Source organism: Camarhynchus parvulus, chromosome 1, assembly GCF_901933205.1.
Source record: "Camarhynchus parvulus chromosome 1, STF_HiC, whole genome shotgun sequence".
Taxonomy (NCBI): domain Eukaryota; kingdom Metazoa; phylum Chordata; class Aves; order Passeriformes; family Thraupidae; genus Camarhynchus; species Camarhynchus parvulus.
In genome coordinates, this window is record NC_044571.1 from 69,331,720 (window position 1) to 69,358,333 (window position 26,614).

Here is a 26,614-nt window from a genome sequence, read left to right on the forward strand (position 1 = left end):
GGCCCGAGGGATTCTCCTCCCGGTGACAAGACGCGGTTCTTAAGAAAATGCTTCACGTCTTTATCCCGGAGCTTGGAGAACTTTGTTACGTGAATTTTAACTGACTGCCTTGCGATGCTACTCAAGATTTTAAATTTTTTTTTCAATTTTTACTCAGTCAAGTTGTTGGCATAGCTCGTGGTGCTGAAATAGCTGAAGCAGAGTGTATATACGTAGTTGAGAAAATTTAAGTTAAAGTGCAGTTGACATTATTTTGGTAAGAAAAACATTTTCTGTAGAATTAAGATTACTTGTTGTCTATCATAGCCTTCTCTCTTATTAAAAATGAAAAGAAAATCAGGGCCTGCCTAGAAGATGCTTTGACAGTTTGTGAAAAGAAATTTAAAAATAATGAGTGAGCTTGTCTCATTGGAAGAAATCAAAATCTTTCTTCCTCACATGACTTTCCTCACAAAGACCTTGAGAAATAAGCGTGCCTTAAGCTGAAATCTCAAGATGAAAAATTTTGGACAGAAAACTAGAGAAAGGACAAGACTACAAGAGTGTTAGACTTCAGTTTTAGACTGTATACCAAGAAGACAGGGTGAGGATATAATCTCTCTGTCATTCCCCAACAATTTTTCTGAAGGTTTTTGCCCTAGATTCAGGGCTTGGGCATTTTTTTTAATTGTTTCTTAGAAGAACATCCTTCATATTAGGAGCATTTAGCTACAAACTAAATTATGCATCCTCTCCCCAAGTCTGAATCCCCTAACCATTTTCTTTCACATAGGGAAAAACTTTTACTTACTTTCAACAGCATGGCAAGGAGCTCACAGCTTCTCTCTTCCTCCAAGCTTGAAAAGTGGGCCAAAGATGGAAAGACCCAGTTGGTTTCTCCATTAAAATCTCGGTGTCAGAGCTCAGACAAACCACAGCAGATTCCACGAGGGAGAGAGACCTCATAAATGCCTCAGCCGTGGGAAACATTTCGCTCCCAATTTGCACCTTCTGAGATAACCAAAATCTGTTTTCTTTAGTGCACAGATGGGTCCCAGCTGCTTTAGGTGAGGTGCCCAGAGTGCTGCTTGGTTGTGTATCGCTCAGCCCCCTGGCATTAGTGTCATGCCTCTGGGAAGTGAAAACAAGAGCTTCCCTGCACTGGTCCAGCTACACAGGGATGCCTGCAGGTGAAACTTCCCTCAGCTGCTGCAGTGAAGAGAGAGTCTCGGAGTGCATTGTGTTCCCTCCTTTTGTCCTGCTGGTTGGTGCCCAGGGAAAATGCCAGCAGAAAGTGGAGGTCTCAGGCAGACAGGGACTTCAGGGTGCATGGGTTCATAGAGGAGAGTGGGAGGAAGTAGGTGTTTTATTGAGGTAATGCCAGGGGTGAGGGGGAGACAGGAGCCCAATATCATTCTCTGCTTAAGCCTTACTATCAATAGTCTATGTATCGCCTCTTATTCCAGGAATGATGTCCCTTGCAAAAATCCCTTTCCTCCCCAGAGGTCAGACTGGGTAGAAAAGTTGTATCTACATGTGAGGTGGTTTGAAAGGGAGGCACAAAAATGTTAGTAAGGGAGAAGAAAAATCTCAGCTTTCATCCAGAGTTTTCCCAAGATCTATGGGCCCTTTGTCTAGAGCTTTAGTATTGTGGATTTAATGGTGTCAAATTATCTTGCAAGAGATTTGGTGATACACATAGGGTAATACCTTTTCTGGGTAAACTGGTTGAACATGAAGTTTATTCTTCCAAGCAAAGACTTAATATGCATAGCCACTCCCATCGCTGAAGTGTATTCTAACCTGTGTTTTCAGCCTTGTGAATCTGCTTTTCCCACAGCTCTTTTGCTGATCTCTGCATGTGTCTAATATTACATGTGCACAGTGAGGTTAGGAACAAGGACACAGACGGGCTTGTGTACGCACGACCCACATTTATTCTATCTGCACGCTGTAGCTCAGGTTCAAAACATTCCCACTGGATGTGGGAAGAGCTGAGATAGTGAACTGGGCAGTAGTGCATGATCCTGCCAGCCTGAGTGCCCACCTAGCAATGATGTGTGCAGTGTGGTGCCAAGAATGTTGGGGTTCTCCCCCACCAAAGTCAGCCTAAGTACTGTAGCTCAGCCACTAAACAGCTTGGAAATGTCCTTCACCTTTTCTACATTGTCTTGTCCAGTAGAGCAGAACCGAAAATGGGAAGAGGCTCAAGGTGGCATGAGCCTCTTTTTGTGACTCTAGTAAGCTTTCACCTCTCTTGTCCCTTCATTTCTGTTCACAGTATACAAGGACGTGGCCTGAAGACTGACCGGCACAAAGTGAATGTCCATATGGGAGCCTGACACCTTCTCATTAATTATGTCTTCTCCTCTAGATTCTGATTTTTATTGCCTGTTCCTACTGGTCAGCCAGAATGCTGAGGAGGACCACAGACTATTCTCTGCTTCAGCTTGCTCCCTTGCCTCCTGTAGTGCATGGAGATGTACTATGCATTCCTGCAAAGGAGTGATTGATGATGTTATTTTTTTCACAAAACTAGGTCCCCTGATCATCGCAGCTGGCACCTCTGTGGAGAGTGTTGCTATACTTTGCATGAAATTCAGGAAGCAAGAGGAAGGAGAAAGAGATAGATACCCCTGGGTCTTGTCCCACTTTGTAGTTAAGTGATAACTGTGGTGTGCTTTTCAACCCAGAAGGGGGGAAATACTGCTGTATGCACGCCTGCAGCCATGGCCAAGTGACAGAGTTTGAATAAACTGTGCCAGAAAGGCAGAACCAAACATTATGAGATGAAAAATCGGGAGGGGGGAATCCTTGGAAAGGAAACATCTGCCAAGAGCTCTTTTTTTCCAGCCAAATCAGCTTGCAAGTGCCAAGCAGCTCCCCCCTAACATTTGAACCTCTCTTGAGAAAGCCATGTTTGCTATCAAGAGTGACAGTTTCTCTTTGTTTCAGCCCAGAATTAACATGTTTATTTAATCATGTGGAAACAGATCCTTAAGTGCAGGCTGGCATCAGATAATGCAAATGAATAACAATACTTTTAAAAGGGAAAGAGTTACTGTAGCTGACTTTTTTTTAAGGTACAGGCAAGACAAGTTTAGTAGGTAGGAATCTTGTTTAACCAACCAAGTAGTTGGGAAAAGTAATGTGTGAACCCTGGGTTTTTTCCAACAGAATCAGCTGGGTCTATTAGAAGATACTATCTCTACTTATAAAACTGGCCCTAGTATTACTGAGGCAGATCAAAGGAAATGCTTCTAAACAAAGTTTTCACATAATCTGAATTTAACTTTTAAAGTCTACTGTTATAGTATATAATTAAGGAAAAAACAGATGTGATCAGGGTCCACAGTAATATAAGATGAGAATTTAATGTTTATGAATTTTTCATAATTGCTAATAATTCATATTTTTTCAAATAAAGCCTGATACTTCAGGCTATACACTAGCTACTGTCTCAAGTCAGAGGGAGATTGCCACTCTTGAGCAGATTATTCCACAAAATTAGGGAGTTTTTTATCTGGCTTTGAAGTACTTGAGAATTACTAATATGGCAGTCAGGATATTGGACTGCATGCACTGACCTGCTGTGGCAATACCCATGGGTCCCTAGCTGGGCAGTTGTCTTTACTAACTATCTGGAAGAAACCAAGTGTTGCTCCCGACCAGACTCCTATTCATGTGTAAAAAAAAAAATCGCTTCAACTCAGTGAAGTTTTGAATTCAAATTAAGTCACAAATCAGCAGTTGACCCTGAAGTGCTCTTCCTAGCACCTACATTAATAATGTATGCTAATACTTATATTAATAATGTATGGGGGGGGTGTCTTAGCCCTAAGCTAGAATTAAAATTAGTAGGAGCACTAAAATATAAGTCTAGTTTCACTGTGCTGGTATGGCTTAGCTAGAGAATGCTTCCACTGGCATAGGCTTTATCTACTCGCTGCAGTGAAGGCCAACCAGGATGTGACATAAGATGGATAAAATACTTGATAACAAGCCCTGCTCACTCAAAGAGTGCTTTACTGTCATATACATGTGTATGATACATTCATTGAACCCTTTCAGACCCCAGTCCAGCATCTTTAGGAGTAAGTTAATATGGCAGAATTTATAAATATACTTTGGCTTAGTCCAGTAGATGTGAACTGTCCTAGCTGATTCTTTCACAGAAGATTTTACACTGAAAACCTGACATATACATTAAGGCTTCTGATACCAGATCAGCTGAATCACCAGCAACAGGTTTTCATTATTAAACAGTAGTTTCTCCTTGTCAGGACCACAAAAAAGCAAAATATCTTCAATGGAATCCTAGCAGCTACCAGTGCTGAGTGCATCACGTGGAAGAGAAAACAAAGCACTTGGGCCACTTGCCAGTTTTAAATCAGAGCACAAGGATCCACTTGCTTGGTAGATATGTAAGTGTTTAGACAGGTCTTTGCCAGGCTACCCTACCGACAGCGAGCACTCAGTGGCTGGGATAGATGTCTTTTCTTTTGAGAACAAAAGTACAAACTGTCTAGCCCTGTTTTCTGAGGGCAAAACCTGTATATATGTGTAGGGTTGAAAGGGGTACAGGAAAGTACAAAACACATAATTGGTAAAGATATTGAACTGATTTGGTCCCAAAACTGATCCCTCAGGAACACCACTTGTCACTGCTCTCCACTTGGATGTGAAGCCACTGACCGCAATTCCTTAAGTGTAACCATCCAGCCAATTCCTTGTCCACCTACTGGTGCCTCTGTCAAATTCATGTCTGTCCAGTGTAGACACAAAGTTTCATGCAGGACACTGGCCAATTTTTTGCACAAGTCCAGGTAAATTATGTTGGTCATTCTTCCCTCACACACCAAAGCTGTAACCCCATCGTAGAAGGCCACCTGTAGACTCGTCAGGTGCCATTTGCTCTTAGTGAAGTCATTTTGTCTGTCACCAATCACCTCCTTTTTTTCCATGTGCCCTCTTATAGTTTCTAGGGGAATCTGCTCCATGATGTTGACATGATCTTGACAGACACCAAGACTAATTACACTGGTCTGTAGTTCCTTAGGTCTTTTTTTTTTTTCCTAAAGATGATAAGGGATTGGGGTATCTGGTAAGAGATTGGGAGTGAAATGGCTGGGATTGTTTAGCCTATAGAAGAGAAGGCTTGGAGGGAACCTTCTTATACACATACCAATGTGTATAAATATCTGATGGGGGAGCCAGACTCATTTCAGTGACACAACCAGATGCAATGTGCACAAACTGTAACAGGAGAAGTTCACTCTTAATATCAGGAAACATTGTTATACTGTGAGGTGTTTAAGCGCTGAATAGATTGCCAGGAAAAGTTGTGGGCTCTCCATCCCTGTTGGTATTTAAAACTGTACTGGATGTGCTCTGGGGCAGCCTGTATTAGCTGATCATATTTTGAGTATAGCACTGGACTAGGCAATCTTCAGAGGTGTCTTAAAACCTCATTCATGCTGAGGGACTGCGTACCAGTGCAGGCTGTGGAAAAAAAAGGGGCAACCTTCCAGCCAAAAAAGCTTGTTTCCAGCATGGTATTTTCCTGTTTGCATCGATTTCTTTAATGCCCATGGAATCCTATGCTTCCTTTTCTCATTTTTGCATCCTTGCAAATGTGTACCTCCCTAATTTTCATATCATTTCAGCTCCTGCCTTTGCACTGCAAAACACACAAATTTGTGTCGAGCACCACAGTACAATGCCATTGACTCAGCCAGTGTGTGTAAGGCAGTCTTGTGAGAGATCATGCATTCATATCCATGAACAATGCTGGCCTCTGTGCCCCATTGCCCCTGCAGTTACCTTCAGGATGTTTTATTGTATCTTCTTTTAGCTATGGTATGTCTGTCTAGTTCTGATTCATCTACATTTTTATTTTGACTTCCTTAATGCAGAAGGTATTTTATTATTAATGATACCAGGCAGGTATCTATAAAAAATCTAAATATAATCTCTGAGGTGTTTCTGAGAATGCTTTAGCAATACTGAGTTTATTTACTTAGGGATTCTTTTTATCCAGGTTCTGAACAATTGCAGAATGAATGCTTAGCCCTTGGCAAGTAAAAATAACAACTGAATGAACAAAAAATACAGCTTTATATACAAAATATAACAGCTGAGCAAACGATAAAAATCCCCTGGTCTGTCCTGGGGGATCACAGGGGAGATGCTCGGGCTTAATCCTTAGAAGTGGATGCGGTTTCTGCCTGGTGACTGTGATGCATAGCTGTGCAAGGCAGGGAGATCTGTCTGCCCCCCTGCAGTGTCCTGTTCTGGTACAAATCACTGGGGCTTGCTGGCACCAGCAAGTTCAGCTACACCAGGGCCAGTTCCACCTCTTGCACACCAGCAACCTGGAGCTGATGAGGAGGCAGCTTCTGAAGCACTACGCTCCAAGGAAGGTGGCAGGCAGGGACAGGCTGAGGGCAGAGGGATTCTGCCTCTACAGGCTCACATCTGAGCCTGGAGGCCTTTGTTTTTATCCCCTAGACAAGTAATCTGTGTAACAGCTTCAGAACAGCTGTGGCTCACTTTGAACCTTCCTGCAAACAGTGCTAGTTCCCTGTTCCCTCTGGTATAAGCACAGGCCCGGGCTACAAGCCCACTCCCTGCCCGGGTGGCAGCCCCCAGGGTCTCGGAGGTGACAGCAGCAGGTCCTCTGTCACCATCAGAGCAAGTGCTCACCAAGCATGGGAAACCTCCCTCAGCCTACCATGACAGATGTCCCATGGCATTGCACTAACTTCATTTGGATTTTTTTTGAGATCTTCAGCTTTGACAAAACACTTGCTCTTCCCCTCATCAGGACTTGTAGAAATTATGCTTACTGCCAGCGTGTGAAAGCAGAAATTGTAACTGCTTCAAAAATAAGAGTTGAAGTGAGACAACACAAATTTACAGGAGAAAATATGTCTTAGTAAGTGCGAGCAAAGGACTCGAGACTGAGCAGCTGAAGTGGAAGCAGCTGCTCAGCTTGGTGGAGGCATTCTCTGACAGAAGGAAGGTGCTCCCTGACCCCCAGAGAGGCCCCTCTTCTCCGTGTCCCACAGCCGTTTCCTTGTGGCTCAGGTCTCCAGCCCTCTCTTTTGAAGAAGTGGTTTCACTGTGGGCAGTGACAAGCACCCTTAAGGCAACCACCTGCAGGCTCAGTGTCACTTGTGGGGCCAGGGCACTGCAGGGCACCACCAGCCATGACAGCGAGTTGGCCCCAGGGCTGCTCCGCTGGAACTCCATTTCAGCTCGCAGGTGAGGTCTTCTCATCATACTCCTCAGGCCCTTTCCTCTCCATTTCCCACTCTCACTGCATTCCTTCACATCTTTCTTTCCCTTTTTATTTCTTTTTCTCTTGAATCTTTTATTTTGTGTCTCATCTTTCTTTTCTCATCTGGAGATGCTCTTCTTCTTCCCATCACCCTAATCTCTCCTAGCCCAGCCTGGCTTTTGCTCTTACTGCATCTGACACATTTTATGCTCAAGGCAAAAAGTATTTAAATTACTGGGGTTTTTTGTTCTCTTTCTTCTGATGTAAATGTATTTCCTGCTGTTAGTGCTAACTTGACCTGAACGCTTTAAATAATATACCTGCAATTTCCCACATAAATAATCTGTAAATCAGATACCTTAGTAGAGCGAAATATAATGATGCATAATTGTCTTATCAAGTTTTTGTGTTGTTGTTTAATGATCTAAATAGAAGAAGGCATGATATTAATATGTAGAAAGTACCTTTCTTTACTGTTAGAGTGAAGAGTTTTGGAATTTAAAGTTTGTTTTCCTCTACTGAAAACCAGCCCAGCAATTAACTGTTAAGAAAAAAGGAAATAGCATTTGTTTCCATCTCAAATACCTGAAACTGTTTTTCTCTAAAATTAATGGCTTGTTCCTATCAAAAATGATCTTGCTGATTCAAAATCGAGGACCGAGTGCATGTTTTTCTCCTGATTGATATAGTTCTGGTGCATACCTGAGAAAGTTTTTTAACAACCTGTGGTCCATTTTCAGCTCCATATACAGAGATAATGATATTTACTTCAAAGAGAAATTGTTAGATATTATTCATTCATTGTTGAAAGTCTACGTGAGCTATTTGAAGAGAAGGTGGAGTAAAAATGAAAATGAATAATTTATGATCTCATGCTTTGCATGACTGCTGATACTACTAAGCAAACCCCGTCAAAGAGGGATTTCTGTGTTTTCTTCTTGACTGGGCTTTGCTACTTTTGCAGGCTGCCTAACAAAATAAATAAAAGTTACTAGCATCTGGGATGTGATGGTGCCCAAAGGGCCCTGTCAGCATGGCTAAGAGACAGTTCTGCAGAGAGAGCAAAAGGTGTGAGAGCCCCAAGATATGATTATCCTCTAGGAGGACTGGTGTTCTTCCTGCTGAGATATTATTTAGTCAAGGCAATGTGTACAGGGAGGCAGTGTTTCTTCTCATAAGGCTGGCTATTATAGGGAAAAAATGCAAATGCTTTTGGACATACAAGACAGTTAGGATCTGAAGCATCAGAGACAGACTTGACAGAAAAAATCCTGAGATCTGCTAGTTCCACACGTGTCTCTAACAGATCACTCTTAAAAACAATTTTGATGTAAATAATGTGAAGCATATAATGAATTATATACACTTTCTTTAAAATGCCTGTGTTCCCTTTAAGAATCTGTTGTCTGGAGATAAGGCTGAGCAATGAATTGTGCAGACAACAGATGGTATCCGTATGATGAACCAGTGTCATCAGAAATGGCAACACTTAACCAGCAAAGGAAAGCTAAAGAATAATAACACCTGTAGGGAAATCTCTACAATATATCTTTAGACTTAAGGCAGCAGGTCAGTCTTAAAATTACAGGCCCAGAACTTACAGGCCCTGCAAACATTTCAAGAAATAACAAGCATCTTGCCTGTGTTACTTGCTGCAAATAAATGCTCCCCAGCAGCAAGGAATTTAATCCCAAGAACTTCAGAAAACAATATACACGATACAATATATATGTAAATAGAGCTGTATACATTAAAAGCACTATTCCAGTTTCTCATCTTACGTTCTTCTGGTCATCCCAAACAAGAGTTTGTGGCTAAAGGGAATGTTATCTAGCATACAATTAACCTTGCATTAGTGGATGAGGTAGGAGCATGGATGGGGCCTGGGAACAGAGGCAGTAGTAGTTTCATGTTTTACAAATTGGAGAATTTTGTAAAAAGAAACTTTCAGTGACCTTTCTCATCAGAGGAAGTTTTCCACTAACAACCACTCCTGCTCCCTTTTTTTTAATTGCACCCCTTTCTTACTGAGAGATGTTCATGAAACCCAGTTTCAGGGCACCTGAGAGAAATGAAGATGTGAGAAGCTGCCTAAGATCTCCCTGTGACTGGCAAATGAGAGGAAATTGTAGATGAGCAAGGACTGCAAACTCAGATCCAAACAAGGTCCAGATTAGATTATGGTGTGTCTGACTGCACAAAAATTATAGGGCATTACTGTCAAAATTTCCCTCACAGAACATACAAGTGTTCATTAAATTCCTATGGCAGAGATCCTGGAAAATATGAGATGGGCCAGCATGTTTCTTTTGGAGGAGAACCTAGAAATGTGTGGGACCCAGCCACCTGCAGGATCTGTTCAACTCCCAGCAATACACCGATTTCTCTCCAACAAAACAGCTGACAAACATTCCAGAGCAAGTTCAGGCACTGAGCCCTGCCACTGGCAGGGAGGTGAAATCAATGAGCACCCCAGGGGGAATCAAGTTTGATCTTGTCTCTTTTCCAAAACATGCAAAAACTTGGGTGCAAGCTGGTTGTGAGTGTTGGATAAGGCCAGTACATGGTTTGCTCACTCAGGGAAACTGTTTGGCCCAGCAGACCACATATTCATGGTCATCCATCACCATATATTTCATGGATCAGAAGATAAGGTATCACTTCTGAAGATTCCTGAAGGTGAAAGGACTGTGCAGGAAAACAGTTGTTTTCCAATGGAAGTAAATGCAACTTAAAACTATGGGTGTTTGTTTCTTTTGAGGTTTGGAACCATTCACTCTTCCCCTTCTTTTCTCCAGAAAATTCCTCTGGTTACCCATATTCCAAGGTACTGAGAAGCAGAAAGGTGCCCAGAGTGCAGCCTGACTTCCAGGGCTGCCCCCACATCTCTGCCCAGGGTTGGGTGGGTGCTGCTGCTGTGGCTGCTCAGCAGAGGCAGGTTTGTCAGCAGAGCAGAGCTGTGGGCATCCTGTCCTGCTGCAGGAGCCCCTCCTATAATGACCCCCAAAATAATATGGCATGGAGCACCTCCTGCTCACAGGCTTCTGAAAATGTATCTGTCAAAATACCTGAAACTTCATGAAACTGGCATTTCAGCTGAGAAGCTGGTTCAGAACACTGGGTTGATTTAGGTTTTCTGAAAATCTTCCTTTAAAATTGCTGAAAAAAAAAATGGACAGGGCAAACATATAGAAAAGCTAGCTTATTGCCTGGATGTTTGGCTCTGTTACTGCTGTAAAAGACAGTATTTACTCCTTTGGTGGTAGACAAGATTTCTAATGTGTGAGATAGAAGGGCTAGTTTGAAAAGTGATTTATTATTACATGGTCTATAAGGAATATGTTGGATTTTACATTTGTACAACTGCTTTGGAATTAAAATTATTTTTAACCCTAGCCTCCTAATGAGACAAATAAGAACAACTAGTATTTATTTTGTTAATTTTTACCATATTTAGTTCCAAATAGCAACTGTGATTTTTTTTTCAAATATCTCAGATTTATTTTTGTCTTTTCTTATTTTGCAACAAAATTCTTCTTTCCCACTCTCCCTCTTTCAGTCCATTCTTCCTCTATACACATCTCAGCCCTGTGTTCCCTCCTTATTCCCTCTTCCAGGAAAGTAAGGACAGTATCATCTAGTCAATTATAGAAACCTGTTTTCATTTAAAAGGGAAGTTTTGCCATACTAGGATGACAAGGAGTATCAGTTCTTTATCTGCCACCTTCTGTTTTCATTTCTGTTTCAGGCAGACCTTTTTCTCTGTTTTGAATTTGTGTGAGGACTCTTATACCTTTACCCTTAGATACTTAAGTTAAAGTAGCCTTTGCTTGCAAGAAGTTAATAATTCCACTAATGTCTGTAGAAGTGCTACAGTGTGTTGGGTAATGAGACTGGAGCACTTAAACACAGAGCAGAAAAAAAAAAAAAAGAAAAAGAGTTAAAGCAAACTTACTTATGTCATTAGATGAGATGGATCTGTTTACCTTACTTCAGGGTTGTCTATCCAGCTTCTTAATAGCACAAACATGCCATTCCCATGAGCAAACATCCTCTAGAGAACAATCAAGGATAAGGACAGCCCAATGCCACTTTCTGATTTGTGGGAGGCCTCTGTGGTGGCACCACACCGGTGCTTCTTTGCCCACAAAGTTGTTCAGTTGTTCACACAGTCACAGCAGGGTTGGGGAAGGGACCTCTGGAAGTCATTTGGTCCAACCCCACTGCTCAAGCAGAGCCTTCTAAAGCCAGCTGCTTAGGATCCTGTCCAGGTAGCATTTCAATACCTCTGAGGGCGGAGACCACCACCTCTCTGGGCAATGTGTGTCCACGTTTGGTCCCCTATATGGTGGAAAAGTCTGTGCTCGTTGCCTCTGTGTCACTGGGCACAACAAAGGAAAGCCAGGCTCCATCCTCTTTGCACACTCCCTTCAGGTGTTTGTGCCTCTGAGCTTTCTCTTCCCTGTGCTGAACAGTCCCAGTTCTCTCAGCCTTTCCTCATAGGAGAGATGTTCCTATCCCATAATCATCTTTGTGGCACTCCATTGCACTTTCTCCAGTATGCCCATGTCTCTCTTTCACTGAGAAGCCCATAGCTTGGCACAGGACTCCAGGTGTGTCCTTGACAGTGCTGAGTAGAGGCAAAGGAGTTCTGTCTGCTGGCAAAACTCCTCCTAATGTGGCTCATTGTTCACCCTACTTAGTGGGGTGGAAAGGTAATATGGGAGCCAAGAAGAAGCTCCCTTGAGAGGACGGAAGATGTGGACAAGAAGCAGAAGAAGAACCAGCCACAGTATAGGGTCTTCCTCAGAGAGGTTGCCATGGTAGCTGAGGTTCACTGTATTTTCAGCCACCTTTCAGCCACTTCCTAAAAAAGGGTGTCCTCAAATGTCCCAGTTATTCTTTGCAAACTGAATCACAAGTGGCTGGAATCACCCAAAATGTGGCTAAAGCAGCAGGGATTTCAGTGAGGTTCCTGTGAGCACCAGCCTGAGCAGTCAAACCAGGTTGTTATTCTTCCTGACTTAATGAAGGCAGAAATCACTATTTTTATCAACAAGGCATAGTTTGGATATTGGTCTGCAATAAAGTCAATGGCAAAATTAATCAATAACACTGGATATGTAACAGTACCAAGAGAAAAATACTCCTGCACTTCCTCTCACTGTGAGCGTATTGTTGCTACGTACGGCGCTGAGTCTAACATACCTATAAGTAATCAGTAAAAACAGGAGTATCTGCTGACTCACAGCTGCCTGTTCTTTGGGGTAAGTTTTTGTCTGGTTTTCCAACAGAGGAGTGTAAAATGTATGCCCCATGTGATACCTTATTTGAAAGCTTCAGCCATCTCAATTATTCTTTGATAAAATCTCTATATAATTTACAAGTTGTCTGCAATGAGCCATCGGCTGGGCTGCTGACCGTCCTACTCTAAGACAGGTATTAGCACTGAAAAGCATCATTTTATCCAAAAGATGAAGCTTGCTGAAATCTGTACTAAAATTTCTTAGGACAGAACAAGACAGAGGAAAATTTGAAAACACTGACCAAGATATTAGGCACTTCTTAAAAAAACCCATGAAAGAGCAAATTTATTGCAGCTGTTTTCATCTGGGACCTGAAATTGGAGGGTTGATGAAGAGATGAGGAAAATTTAAAATACAGAGTTTTAAACAGAATGGACAGTTTTCCCTGTTGCTTGTGTCAGGCTCTGTTGAAGTAGGTGGGTCTTGGCAGTAGTTTTCTGAGACAGATTGAGGAAACTTCTCTGTTTCTCATATGTTGAAGAAGATCTTTTAGATTAAGGCATAGATTAAATTTGGGAGAACTAGGGAAACAAACTTCTTAGGAGAGGCAGTGTTGTTTCACTACAGAAACTGACATAAAATGGATGTTATCAACCAGCAAAACCCTTTGCTGAGACTTGCACTGGATGCAGGTTTACTCACTGTGACAAGTTCTAGTTTAATAAAAAGAAAACCCAAATTTTTTTCTATTTTTTTTTTCAAAATCAGAGACTCATAGAATCATTTAGGTTGGAAAAGACCTATAAAATCATCAAGTCCAAGCATTAATCCAGCACTGCCAAGTTCACTACCAAATCATGTCCCGAAGTGCTACATTTGTAGGTCTTTTAAATACCTCCAAGGATAGTGACTCAACCTCTTCCCTGGGCATCCTGCTCCAACACATGACCAACCTTTCATGAAGAAATTGTTCCTGATATCCAATCTAAACTTCCCTTGACATAATTTGAGTCCATTTCCTCTCATCCTCTGATTTTCTTACCTAGGAGAAGAGGCTGATCCCCAGCTCACCACACTTACTCTAAGGTAGTTGTAGAGAGCAATAAGGTCCCCCATTAGCCTTCTTTCCTCCAGGCTGAGCTCCCTCAGCTGCATCTCATCAGACTTGTGTTCCGGACTCTCCCCTAACTTTCTGATGTATTTTTAAGCTTTCTGTCTTTCAACAAAAAAATGGAAAATGTTTGCTGGAGATTCCATGGGGGAAAAAAAAGATAATGAAGTCAGTCATCAGCCATTTAACGAACGCATGAAAGAATTTACAAGGCAATTCTGTGTCACGTTAAGAATATAAAAAAGCATTGCATCTCCTCTGCAATCACCCAGGAGGGAGAACTGGCCGAGTTAGGGGTGGGCGCCGCGCCCGTATCCCGCCGGCATTCCCGCGGCAGCGCCGGGATGCGCGGGACGGCCGCGCGGGGCCGCAGCGCCCCCTGCCTCCTGCCCTCCCGCCCCACCGCCGCTGCTGTTGCTGCTGCGTGCCCGTGCTCTCCCTGCGCCTAGCTGGTATCCCTTCAATCCTAGGGGCAATCAACTTCGTTACAACAGCAATCGACATAAAACCTCCTGCCCTCTCACAATACCAAACCCCCTATTCGTCTGATCAGTCCTAATTACCGCAGTACTCCTACTGCTGTCCCTTCCAGTCCTTGCTGCAGGAATCACAATACTCCTTATAGACCGTAACCTCAACACCACATTCTTTGACCCTGCAGGAGGAGGAGACCCCGTTCTATACCAGCACCTTTTCTGATTCTTCGGTCACTGTCTTTTTCTGATTCACGGACGCTGTCCCGGACAAACAGCGTGGGCTGCCAGCGCCTGCGAAGGTGGCAAAGGTTGGAGAGGAGTTCTTGGGGCAAGGGAGGTGGTGGTGGCAGATGCAGGTGGAAAAATAATCTGCGCGAAGGGCTGCAGGCCATGGCAAACCAGACCGGCAGGTGACAGTAACATTCCAGGATGTTGGATAGTGTCAGTGTTGGACCCCATTATTCGTTTTTGACTCGGTACACAGACCCAAATTGAGCACTTTTTGAAGCCACACAACCTACCCTGCTCCACTTTCTCTCTGCTGTCTTGCTCAGTGATTCAAGTCTAGAGATTCTTGTCCCCTCCCTCTAAACCCTCCACATAGAGCCATCACACTCTATAGGCTTCTTTCCACCTCAAATCTCAATCATGCTTGAACACGACTGTGAATATTTAAATCAATTCACGTGACATTTATTGTAACTAACTGGTAGGACCAGATAAATGCTCCTGACCCAGACATACCCCAGGCAGTGTTCCAACAGCTGGTCACAATTAGTATGAGCTGCAGCAGAGGCATCTTGTCACTCACCTTGCTTGTTAAACCCTGTTCTAACATGGTTATTATTCCAAAACAAGGAGCAACACCTATGGCCCTACCATCAGATGAGAATGAACTCACGAGGTGCATATTTTTCTGAGCTGGGAGTCATTTAAGCTGAAAGGGGGAAGATGCTGAGGAAGGAAGATATGCGAAAAGATGAGGAAGGACAAAAGTTAGATTTGATGGGAGAGAAATGAGATATGATTAAAAGGTGGGAACTAGTTTAAGATCGGTTCTTTTTACCTGTCCTGTCTCCCTCAGATTTTTAGCATATTCATATTGAGTACAATTGTCAATTCAGGATCCACCACTCTGGGGGTAATTTGAGAAAAAGACTACCACACACAAAAGTGGGGGTTTTAAAGAGTTAATGAATGAATATTAAGCTCATCCATGAGCTTAATACCACTACTTTGAAGACTTTTTTCTCACAAGTCATGACAGACATAACAGTTTTCCTGGAAGAAAGGGTCTATCTGCCTCTCCTGATCACAAAGAAAATTTGGAAAGTTAATTCAGAGTCACATTCAGAGGACACAGTCAGAAACCAAAGAAGACCCAAATCACAGTTTGCTTTATGTAAATCTTCTGAGCTGTAAAGCAGAGTGGAAGATTGTTCTATGTCTAGGAAAGGCCTGGCTGCTATGTAAAATATTAAGCACCCTGAGCTGAATACAAATACAAGATGCATCCCTTGGTATGAAGAGAAAGGTTTTCATCATTCACAGTTCTCCAGTTTCCAAGCTATTGTCTTTCTAGTTACCTCAGACTTCCAGCATATTTTGGAGTGGTTTTCCCAGTCTTCCAAAGGCTACTTTTGTCACCCCCTTTTGAAAATAAACTTTTGGAAGCAGTTGCATTCATCTGATACCTGAACTAGCTTAAACAGAGCTTCTTGGTTTGGTATCTCTTCAGTAGATTCAGACCTTTCTTGTCAGCCCCATAACCCATAAGCTCCCTTTTTGCTTTTACAGGCATTTCCCCAAGTATGTGCCAACACATCTTGGCTCCATCTATGGCAACTAGATGTTTGTCTGACTGCAGTGAGAACAAGATTTCTCTTACTGCCTTTATTTTTGTATAACCTATAAAAAGATAATGAAGATGGAAAGCAGGCATAAACAAACATTGTTCAGAGGCAGCAATTTATTTTCATTTCAGCTTCACTCTAGCTCAGCAATAGACAATAGGATTATGCATGCTACATATTTGATATTCTTTGCCCAGTGCTTTCAGTCTCTGCAGTTCTTAATTTGGGTTTTCAGGAGGATAGCTGATGTGCAGACCATAAAAGCAGCCCTTGAAGAGGCCACGTAGAAGTTGAAAGATCAAGATGGCAAATCAGAACATTACCATTTCCCTAGTGTTTCTTTCTTTTCTTCTTTCCTAGTGTTTCTTTTACTTTTTCCGAAAGGCTCTTTCATGCTCTGATTTTCTATTTTGTCCTACACAAATCTGCAAGACCTACACAAACTTAGGCCACTCAATATCATGTAGATACTTCTTACTATCATATTACTTATTTGTTTCTCACTGTAAAGCATCTGGAATCATGTCAGGTTCAAAACATCCTTCCTTACCCTAAAATCCTTCACAGGAATAAAGGTACACCACAGCAGTGGCAAGCTGTTGCAGTTTACATGAAGAGGAGTCACATTTTTACTTACACATGAGGATGTCACAGTGCTCACTGCTTCCAGCGTAGTCCCTCACACCATCCTTTACAGATGCAGTTCCAGCTCATCAGACACTTTGTTTGCATGTCTCACTCACAGTCTGGTTGCTACAGCTGTCTAACTTTTGGCTGCAAATCTGCTCCCTGTTGGTGTTTAAATACTTTTCTGCTGTGGCCTTAGGACTCCCTCTGACAAGGCAACATGAGCAAAATAGAGTAATTCCACAATGAGATACATGGGTTAACTTCTACAATCAGAAGCTGAAATTCAGAAATCAGAAACATAAAGCAAGGGAATACTCAGCACGCCAAATGAGTTGAGATTTTGAGGTCATATTTTCAGGTGGTTTCTGCTGGTGTGTTTTAGAAATCAGAGGACATGGGTTTCCATCAGCTAAATCCCTGACCATGAGCGAGGTGAATGGTCTCTGCTTTGAAAAGGGTGAAAGAATCAGCCAACAAACCAACAGAAGTGGAGAATGCTGAGCAGAGAAGGACCTGGTGAAAGGCTAGAGAGGGATCTAGGAACCTGAGTTGCACTGGTGGAAGGAATTCAGCATGCTTGGTGTAGATACCTAATGCATATCTGCCTTTCAGCTGCCTGCTCGCACTCCATCTCAAGAAGTGCCATTACTATTTTTATAGCCAAAGGATGGAGATACATGTCTCCACAAAGAAATCACGTTCATCCTTCTTAGGGATGACAGGCAGGGTTTTACTCAGACATCTGCAAAAGCAGACCATTGCCTGTGCATGCTGCAGAAAGGTGGCAACCAAAATGAAGTGTATGCTGGGTGCCTGAATGAGAAAGATTCAGCCTTAATACAGTTTGGCAAGGAGAAGAGATTGTCAAAGTGTTGCCAGCTCAGAGCTCAGACAGTTCCAGAAGATACAAATGGCGAGGAGGATATGGCAACAACTCTAACTAATTTCTTCCTATTTCCAGTTTTGCTCCTTCATTGCTTGCAGAAAGAGACTCATCACATTCATCCTTCAAGTACTTTATGATATATTTACCTTCTTTCCTTCTTTCAACTCTGCACCTAGCGTTGTGTGCAACCATCTCAGGAACTAAGGGGAAAAAAAAGAAAACAAAGCAAAATGCCAAGGCCTGAGGGCAGAAATATTTCAGGTTGCCAAGAGAAAGATGTTATTTTATGATTCACTGCTTATTTGTACTGTTGATGTCTGGCTTTAGGGAATTAATGGAAATCAGACACGTTTCACCCAGCCAGCTATACAGTCTTCCTTCTGTTTGGTGTAGTAGTGGGTACATGGTTACTGTAGCTCCTTTAAAGCTGAAAGGTGACCTTTCAAGCTGCAGTCCTTCAGAAAGGCTTATAGGAAGCATTGTGGAGACATGATGCCTTTGAGGCATCAGAAGCTTTCCCACACTGCTCTTTACACATAAGGAGAAAGGACTTCTGCTACCTGGGGCATCCACAATTCCTCTGAGCAGCCTCATTCAGTGCTTCAACACCTTCCTAATGAGGAATTTCTTCCTAATATTTAATCTAAACCTGCCCTCTTTCAGTTGAAACATTCCCCCTTGCCCTTGTAAAACATCCCCCTCCAGCTCTCTTCTAGCCCCCTTCAGGTGCCTGCAAGGTGCTGAAAGGCAGCCTTCTCTTCTCCAGGCTAAACAGCCCCCAGTCTCTCAACCTGTCTCCACAGGAGATAATCTTTGATAATACTCTGATGATCTTTGTGGGCCTCCTCTGAACATGCTCCAATGACTCCATGTCCTTCTGTACCTCAGAGCTGGGAGTACAGAAGGTGGGGTCTCACAAGAGCAGAGCAGAGGGGCAGAATCTCTCCCCTTGACCTGCTCCCCACGCTGCTTTTGATGCACCCCAGGATGAAGTTGGCTCTCTGTGCTGCAAATGGACACTGCCAGCTCATGTTGAGCTCCTCATCCACCAACATTCCTGAGTCCTTCTGCCCTGGGGCTGCTCTCAATCAATGTTTCACTCAGCCTGTGTTGTGCTTGGGATTGCCCTGACCCAGGTGCAGCACCCTTCACTTGGTCTTATTGAACATCATGAGGTTCCCACAGGCTCACCCCTCAAGCCAACCCAGGTCCCTCTGGATGGAATCCCTTCTCTCCAGGATTGCCTGCAGCACACAGCTTGGTGTCATTAACAAACTTGCTGAGAATGCGCTTGATCCTACTGTCCATGTCATTGATAAAGATGTTAAAACATATAGGTCCCAGTTCTGACCCCTCAGGAATACTTGTCACTGCTCTCTGCTTGGACATCAAACTTTTGACCATCCATCCATTGACCAACCAGATCTGCCAGGTGCCATTTGCTCTTGTGAAGTCATGTTGGCTGTCACCAACAACCAGTGACTTCCTTATTTTCCATGTGCCTTCTTATAGCTTCCAGGAGGATCTGCTCCATAACCCTGACAGGCACTAAGACTGCCTGTCCTGTAGTTCTCCAGGTCTTTATTTTTCTCCTTTGAAAAGGGGATTTATGTTTTCCCTTTTTCTATCAGTGGGAATTTTACAGGACTGGCACAGCTTCTCAAATATGATGGATAGCAGCTTACCCACTTTGCCAGTTCCCTCAGGATTCTCAGACGCATCCCATCAGGTCCCATGGACTTGTTCACCTTCATGTTCCCTAGATGTTTTCAAACCTGATCTCCTACAGCAGATGGTTCTCATTTTCCCAGTCCTTGCCTTTGCCTTCTGTGGGAAAGAAGGTGCATGATCATCTTCCATCTCAGTGCTGCAGAGTTTGGTGCTGCAGGGTTTGGTGCTTTCCAGCACAAGGATGAAAAAGGGAAGTGCAAGAGAGCATCTGTGTTTGGCAATGCTGTTTCTAAAGGAGCGCCTATAACACACATTGGCTTTTGTCTTTAGACTTTTCTCTGCAGTATTATGGGACATACTTGTAAAGTGTGATGTGCCTGTGCTTTTGAAAGGTTCTCCAAACAGAGCTTCCACTCAGCTTCAATACATGAATGCAGAGTTAGCATATTCATACACTATGTCTGCATATTCAGTTTGGCTTTTTTTTTTAAAGATGTAATCTTTCTACAGTTTAGTTGTATTTTAACTAAAACTACAACCCCATAGCAGAGATCTAGACTTTATTGCATGTGTTTCTGTTTTGCAGTTTTTGTTATGACAGCAGTTGCTTTCGCTTCTACAATGACTCAAAATACATCTGAAATCACGTGTGGGTTTATCAGCCAGAAAGATGAAGGTTCAGAAGCACCAGAGACATCAGCAGCTCCTAAGGTGATATAATAGAGAACAAGTTGCTTATAAAATGTTCCTGTCCACTCCAGGATACCTTCCCAGAAAGTTACAACACCCTAAACATTTAGAATGTGAGGACATCACAGACAAAATCACTAGGGTTATGCCAAATATGGCTCCAGAAGGTTAGAGGAATACATATCTGAAAATCCAGACTCTGAAACTGTGAATAGTTAAGTACCAGTTTTCTCTAAAACTGGCTTTTTTATTAACATCTTGATGTTATCTTATATCAGCATGCCCGAATATTGCTGGATATTGTTGGCAATGTATCAGTGTAAAAATACATATGAAAATATGTGCCCTTAAGAGGAGACTGCCAAGGCCATGGGGGGTGTGTGCCATAGCTGCTGGGTGTGACAGAAAGCTGTACTGCCCTCTATTCCCAACGCCAAAGCCCATAAATCTCTGCCAGGTCCAAACTTTGACTTCGACACCAAAGCTGGACAATCAAATACAATTTTATTTTCTTCTCTTCTGACTCAAAATGGTAGAAAACCAGGGGGAGGTGATGTGTAACTAAATTATAAATCAGCTGAGACCTGTGGTTAAAATATTTCTTGAGGATTCTTGTTTCAAGGAAGTCTTATGAAATCTTTTTATTCCTGAACAAATGAATCAGTAATTCAAATAACAAATGAAGGTATAGCAGCCAAAGCTGTGCTGTCCTTGTATCTGACAAGGCAGAATTTGGCTGTTATTTCTGGGTACTTCTCAGGTCAAGAGAAAGTAGAAAGGAGAGAGGCATGAGAAGAACCAACAAAACAAGCAAAATGGGGATGCAATGAACTCTGTCCTTTCATTAACTTACACTGGATAAAATTCACCCAACAAAGCAATGGAGACTTTTAGGGCTCCACTTCAGACAGAGCTACTTCCTTGCTACCTTTTGCTGCAGCTAATCTTAGAGACTCACTAATCCGTTGGTGGCTTTCAGAATGACTGTGGAAGATTCTGTTTCTGTTTGCGATTCTCCTTTAGCTGTACACAGGAGTGAGGAAATGAAAAATATGACAGCATCCAACCCAAATGTTCCTTACCTAGTAAAGCCTCTAAGGAGCTGAGGAGCAGTCTAGCCAGAGGATGCAATGACAAGCAGTGAGATGCTAAAATAAACCCAACATTCTGACCCTGCCTTTGCATCCAAGTTGCAAACAGAAAGGTTTTATTATAGTTCTGTGTCTCCCTATGGCTCTAAATAAAAGGAAACAAAATCAAGTGTAACGAATAACCTGTATCACTTGCAGAAATTATCATGGCTCTGGCTAAGTTTGTTCTGTGATGTTTGTCTAGAGAACAGAATTGACTAATTCAACAGGAGCCCTACAGAGGTTCCTCATGCAGTAGAATTCAATGTATTTATTAATAGGTTGGATGGTAGAAATTATAAAAAGATCATCCTTTAAAAATATCTGATTTAAAAAAAAGCAAATAAAGCTAACTGCTAATAAATACCTAACAGTCTGTCCTCCTGCATTGCAGGTTCATAATATTTTGGAAGATCTTGGGTGTTACTTGAATTCTCAAGGAACAGAAAACATCTACCAAACAATAAAAAATGTGGAAGTCAATGTATTTGAAGATATTGAATTAAGAATAACAATGAGCATTTCAAATATCATTTCATGCTTTTGGTTCTTTAAAAAGAGCAAAGCCTGTAAACTTTCTTTCGACTCAGAGAATAGGTAAGTCAAGGAATGTACTGGATCAAAGATCCTTTAAAAGATCTTTTCTTTTAGAATGCAAATCGAATGTTTTCTGTGACTGTGCCTGTGTTTGATTTCATGTATGCATTATCTTTTTCAGTCTCTTAATCCTTAACTGTTGTCACCCAGCAGCACATTACTGATTGTCATTTAGATCAATGTACACATATGAATCTTAAAACCAAGAACATTTTAAAATAAGCTTGTTATTTTAGTTTGTATAGCATCCTGCATGGGAGTCTCCAGGCACTCTCTGACATTGATGGGTTTGAGCTTTGCCATGCTCATGAGGAAAAATTGTGATTTTATAGCCAAAGAAAAAGAGGCATGAAGAATTATGTGACTTTTAGGATCACAGTGCAGATCAAGAACAGTAACAGCATTCTAACTCTCACAGCCAAATCTGGACTGGAACCTGAGGCTCCATAATTGCCTCCTCATGCAAAACTTGTAGGATGAGACTGTAGGTAAAGCATTTGGCTGTGGAGCTCCTGAACTGCCTCCAGCTCAGGAAGGCCATCCCTCCCAATGCTCAGCATTAAGCATGTGGTACTGTGACTGTAAATTCCTATGTGCTGCTTGTGTACGAAGACACATGAAGAAAGTATTCCAGGTTGAAGAGCGCTGTGTAAATGATGAATACCAGTGTCTTTGAAGGGTTTTTGCAAGTGCTAAAGAGTTAACATTTAATTGTGTGTGTTGCATATTACCTTCTTCATATTAGCATGGCAAATACAACTTTTTGTTTTATAGATATATTACATCTTTGGCTTTTTCCAAAATAAAAGAAGGACAAGCTGGGACATACACCCTCTTGGTCACAAGTAAAACTGGCAATTACACAGTGGTTGTGCCTGTTCTCATCCGAAGTAAGTATGTCTACATGAAAGGGGTCATTCCCTCAATAGGTTCAAGGGCAGAGACTCAAGTTCAGTCAAAGCAATGAAGCTTTCATATGCTGCACTTCAAGCATCTTCCTAGATTAGCATAGCACTTGGAGCTGTCTTCGGAGGCTGAAGTCAGAACTACAAACTATGTGAGTCAGCTTTCTCTAGTCAATAAACCATGCAAATGAACAAATAAAGATGTAAATGTGCAGAAGCTTTCTTCTCCCCTGTGAAACATTCCCCTCTGTATCAAAAGGGACAAACTGTTGATGACTTTATTCATGCTTTCTATGCTTGTGGGCTAGATTTGTTTGCTTTCATTTTAACATGTTTATTGTTGGTGCTGCTAACTTGGTTGTAATCTGGAGCAGATCAGGATTTCCCTTTTATATTCTGGTCACACTTTGACCTGCTGCCACTTTTCCAGTTGTGCCTGCTCCTAAGTCTCTCACTTCTCTCACTGCTTTTCCTTTTACAACTCTGTGGACGGCAAGAGGTCCACTGAGGAAAGGGGAAAGAAACATCCCTCTTCTCAGCGCCAGCTTTGACTTGTTCATTGTCTTTTAAACCAAAACTTATCAGGTCTGCAGCTGCTCAACAGAAGTGTGCCTGAGATGATGAGGTTTTAGCTGCTGTTAAATGCTCATGACAGAGCACCTGTGAGGTGCAACTTTTTGAAAAGGTCCCAGTGAGAGTGGATTTGATTGAGTTTTCTCAAGGTTCACACAAGAAACATCTCTGATGCAAAGGCAACAGCTGCAACAAAGTGCAACCTTCGGTTTCTAACTAGGGGTGTCCAAAAACATCTCAAAAAAACCCATAAAGACACATAGTGACATGGGTTTTTTTAACAGAATAGAAAGATTATGTTATTTTGCCTGGAAAGGGACAAATTTAAAGATAAAATTTAAAACTGCAAAAAGAGATTTCAAAGGCAAAACCTCAATCCAAACAGCTGAAAGACTAGTGAACCCTTCCAGGTTTAACAAGAGCTATTACTTGCCTTGGTTTTAATAAACTGTGACTAATCAACATTAGGTTTTCCCTCTTTAGTTGTTTTGAAAGTATTTCTTCTGTTTAACTTTTTTCCTCTCTCTGGTGTCAGAAAAGTCACCTCTAATCTCTCCTTGTTTAATTTGAAGGATTACTGCATGCCTCAGTTATAATTTTAACAGCTTCATTGAGGGGAGAAAGTATTAAACTTTTCATCAAGAATTGCCATCTCTATACCAATTAGGCTTTAGGGGTAAAAAGTGTTATTATATGTGCAAGCAAGAATAGTTTGAAACAATGTCAGTAAAGGTTTTTTCCATATCAATTGCTTGGATTGCTTTCTCTTTGGTCCTGTGAATTTAATGTCATGATTACATCTCTTATAAAACGCTTCAGGCTAGATGTGAATCATTCAACTTGGATGTGAATTTCTGTAGGTAAAAAAAAAACTCCTAGACATAAATGAAGACAGAAATTACAAAGCCATGATTATTACTTTTACCTTAGCACATCACCTTGCCCACAGTGAAAGTATGACTGAGAAAAATGTCACTTTTACATGTGGCAGCTGCAATTTCATTGAAAGATTACTTAAAACTGGACTCAGTGTTATTCATTTGAGTCAAACCTTTAGCAGTTTTAATACATTAAATTTTTTGTTCCTAGTCCAGGTTTGTGCCTGAGAGGTTCAGGATGCTGGGAATTATCTAGGAATCATTTCCCCCTGGGTTACAAATGCAGAGTAGAGAAGTTTGCTGGTTATCAGAAGTCATTATCACCCCTTCTGTCTCCATCATGTATCTGATCTGACTGAGCAAACCCCATTTTGTGTACAGATTTTGTAGTCTCAACAGATACTCTACCAAAGGACGGGTTTAGGATGTGATTTCAAAATCACAGTTGCTCCTGCCCAGTGATATGAATAGCACCCACTGCAAATTAACACCTTTCAGTATCAGCCTCAGGATTATCCCCTGGCTTATAGAGGCAGGCCTTTGGTACGGGGAAGCCGTGCATTTAGCAATCAAAGCTGAAAAGCTCATGAGACCAACCCACAGTGCACCTAAGGCTAAACCATTTTCTGTTCCCTCGGTGTTGAAACTCCTGAAACAAATCACAGCTATGAAACTTTACATACTACAAAATGAGCAAAACACTGTTTCAAAATTATTTTAGCTTTCTGAAACATTTGCGTGATTTTTATCAGAAAAACCAGCCAAACCCTATTTCAGGAAAAGGGAAAAATCAGATTCTATCGAGTGCGTATCTGAGAGCTACCCCCCGTCCTCTGTGGAGTGGATATTCTGCAAAACACCTGAAAAGAGGTATGTGTATGTTTATACGCATGTTGAATTTCTAGACTGAAAATTTGCCATCTTCTGAAGAAAAAGTGGCAGGGTGAGAATAAATGATCTCAAGATGTGCTGGGAGAGGTTTTGATTTTATATTAGGGAAAATTTCTTCACTGATAGGGTTGCTAAGCACTGGAACAGGCTGCCAGAGGAAGCAATTGAATGACCATCCCTGGAAGTGTTCAGAAAACTTGTAATGTGGCACTTTGAGACCTGGTTTAGCGGTGAATATGGCAGAGTTAGTGTGATGGTTGAACTCAGTCTTAGAAGTCTTCTCCAATCTTAATGATTCCATGATTCTACACTGCTTAGTGTGCCTACTCAGCTATCAGGGAGATAACTGAAGAAGAGCCTTTGATTCAGAATTTTTGGAGATGGGCTCTGCTGGTTGGCACACTCACAGGCTGGTTGAAAACCTATGTCCACATGATACACTTTTGGAGTGCTGCAACACATTTTACCTAGAAATTTTGACTATCATGCTCTTTTGGAAACTATCAGCTCTTGGCTTTAGAAATTTTGTCCTGGATTCATACTTCGATGAAGAGCAAATCAAAGACATCTTGTTTCCCCCTAGTTTTTCACATTGTTTTAAAATTTGAATCTTACAATCATAGAACACTTTAGATTAAAAAGGACCATAAAAGCTCATCTTTGGAGTCTGAGTGCACTGCAATATGCAGGTACATCTTCAATGAGATGATCTGAAGGTTCCAAATCACCTCCCTGTGCCTTAGCAGAGCTTCTAGGAGGCTCTGCTCTGCGACCTTCCCAGGCACAGAGGTGAGGCTGACATGTTGGCAGTTCCCATGGTCTTCCTTTCTACCCTTTTTTAAAATGATGCAATGTTTCCCTTTTTCCTGTCACTGGGGGCTTCACCAGCAGTATCAGAGCTGGGAAGACAAGGGGTTGTGATTTTGTGAGCTAAATAATTTTTCCCATTCTATTAATATATAAAGTTTATTCTACTTACAGGGGCAATAATGCTTTTCTCTGCAGCATGGCAGTTTGGGGTCTGAATCTCATTATGCTACTGGATTTGCAGCACCTCCCACCACCAGGAAATCAGAGATGTGGTGTAAAGCTCAGCCTCTATGATTTTACTCTTGTCTGGATTTTAATCACATCATTACCTCTCTAAGAGCCAGTTTGAGCATATTCAGGTCATTTCAGCTCACATTTCTGCTCAGACTGTGACATTTTTACTTTCTTATCTTCACCTTTCCTAGTTCCTTTTTATTCAATATGTGAAATCCAGTTTTCCCACTATCGTTTGCATATTCTCATGGCTTAGAGATTTATCAGATTTATTTGCTTGCGGTTAATCAAATGAGTCAATGAATAATTATGCTTGTAATTGCAGTTGCCCTTATAAAAGGCATGAAGAAACTGGAGAAATAGATGGCATCCAGATGGTGCAACATGAATTATTTCAAACTTACATATGGTGCTGTGCAGTCAATGTCCTGGGCAGAGAATGCACCGGCCTCTTTACAATAGGTAACTTCCCTCTAAGGTTTAGTTGCATGTGAGCTCAATCCTGCTGCTGAAGTTAGTTGCACTGCCCATCTGAGCATGATTTCTGGTCTAAGATACTTGCTTGTAATCACTGGAATAAACCTAATAGTGAATATGAGTGCTCTGTCACATGTTTAAAACCTAATTCCAATAGCTCTTTGTGGTCTCTGTAAAAAGCCTCTTGCCTTTCTATATTTGCTATACTTATATTGACTTTTTGTTCAGGCGTTTAGGACTGTGTGCATGGAAAAGCTCTCCAAAGTGTTCTCAAACATATATATTTATATATAAT

The 26,614-nt window shown here is 41.9% G+C and overlaps 1 protein-coding gene across 1 annotated transcript in view; it reads left to right on the forward strand.

The window, feature by feature from the left end:
* Window positions 1-15,073: 15,073 nt before the first annotated feature.
* Window positions 15,074-26,614, forward strand: part of FLT3 (fms related tyrosine kinase 3) — a 33,222-nt gene continuing 21,681 nt past the window's right edge. Inside the window, exons 1-6 of the mRNA XM_030947141.1 lie at window positions 15,074-15,089; window positions 19,721-19,845; window positions 21,349-21,551; window positions 22,326-22,441; window positions 24,660-24,777; window positions 26,168-26,304. Of these exons, the coding sequence (XP_030803001.1) occupies window positions 15,074-15,089; window positions 19,721-19,845; window positions 21,349-21,551; window positions 22,326-22,441; window positions 24,660-24,777; window positions 26,168-26,304 (715 nt within the window). The remainder of the gene's footprint in view (window positions 15,090-19,720; window positions 19,846-21,348; window positions 21,552-22,325; window positions 22,442-24,659; window positions 24,778-26,167; window positions 26,305-26,614) is intronic.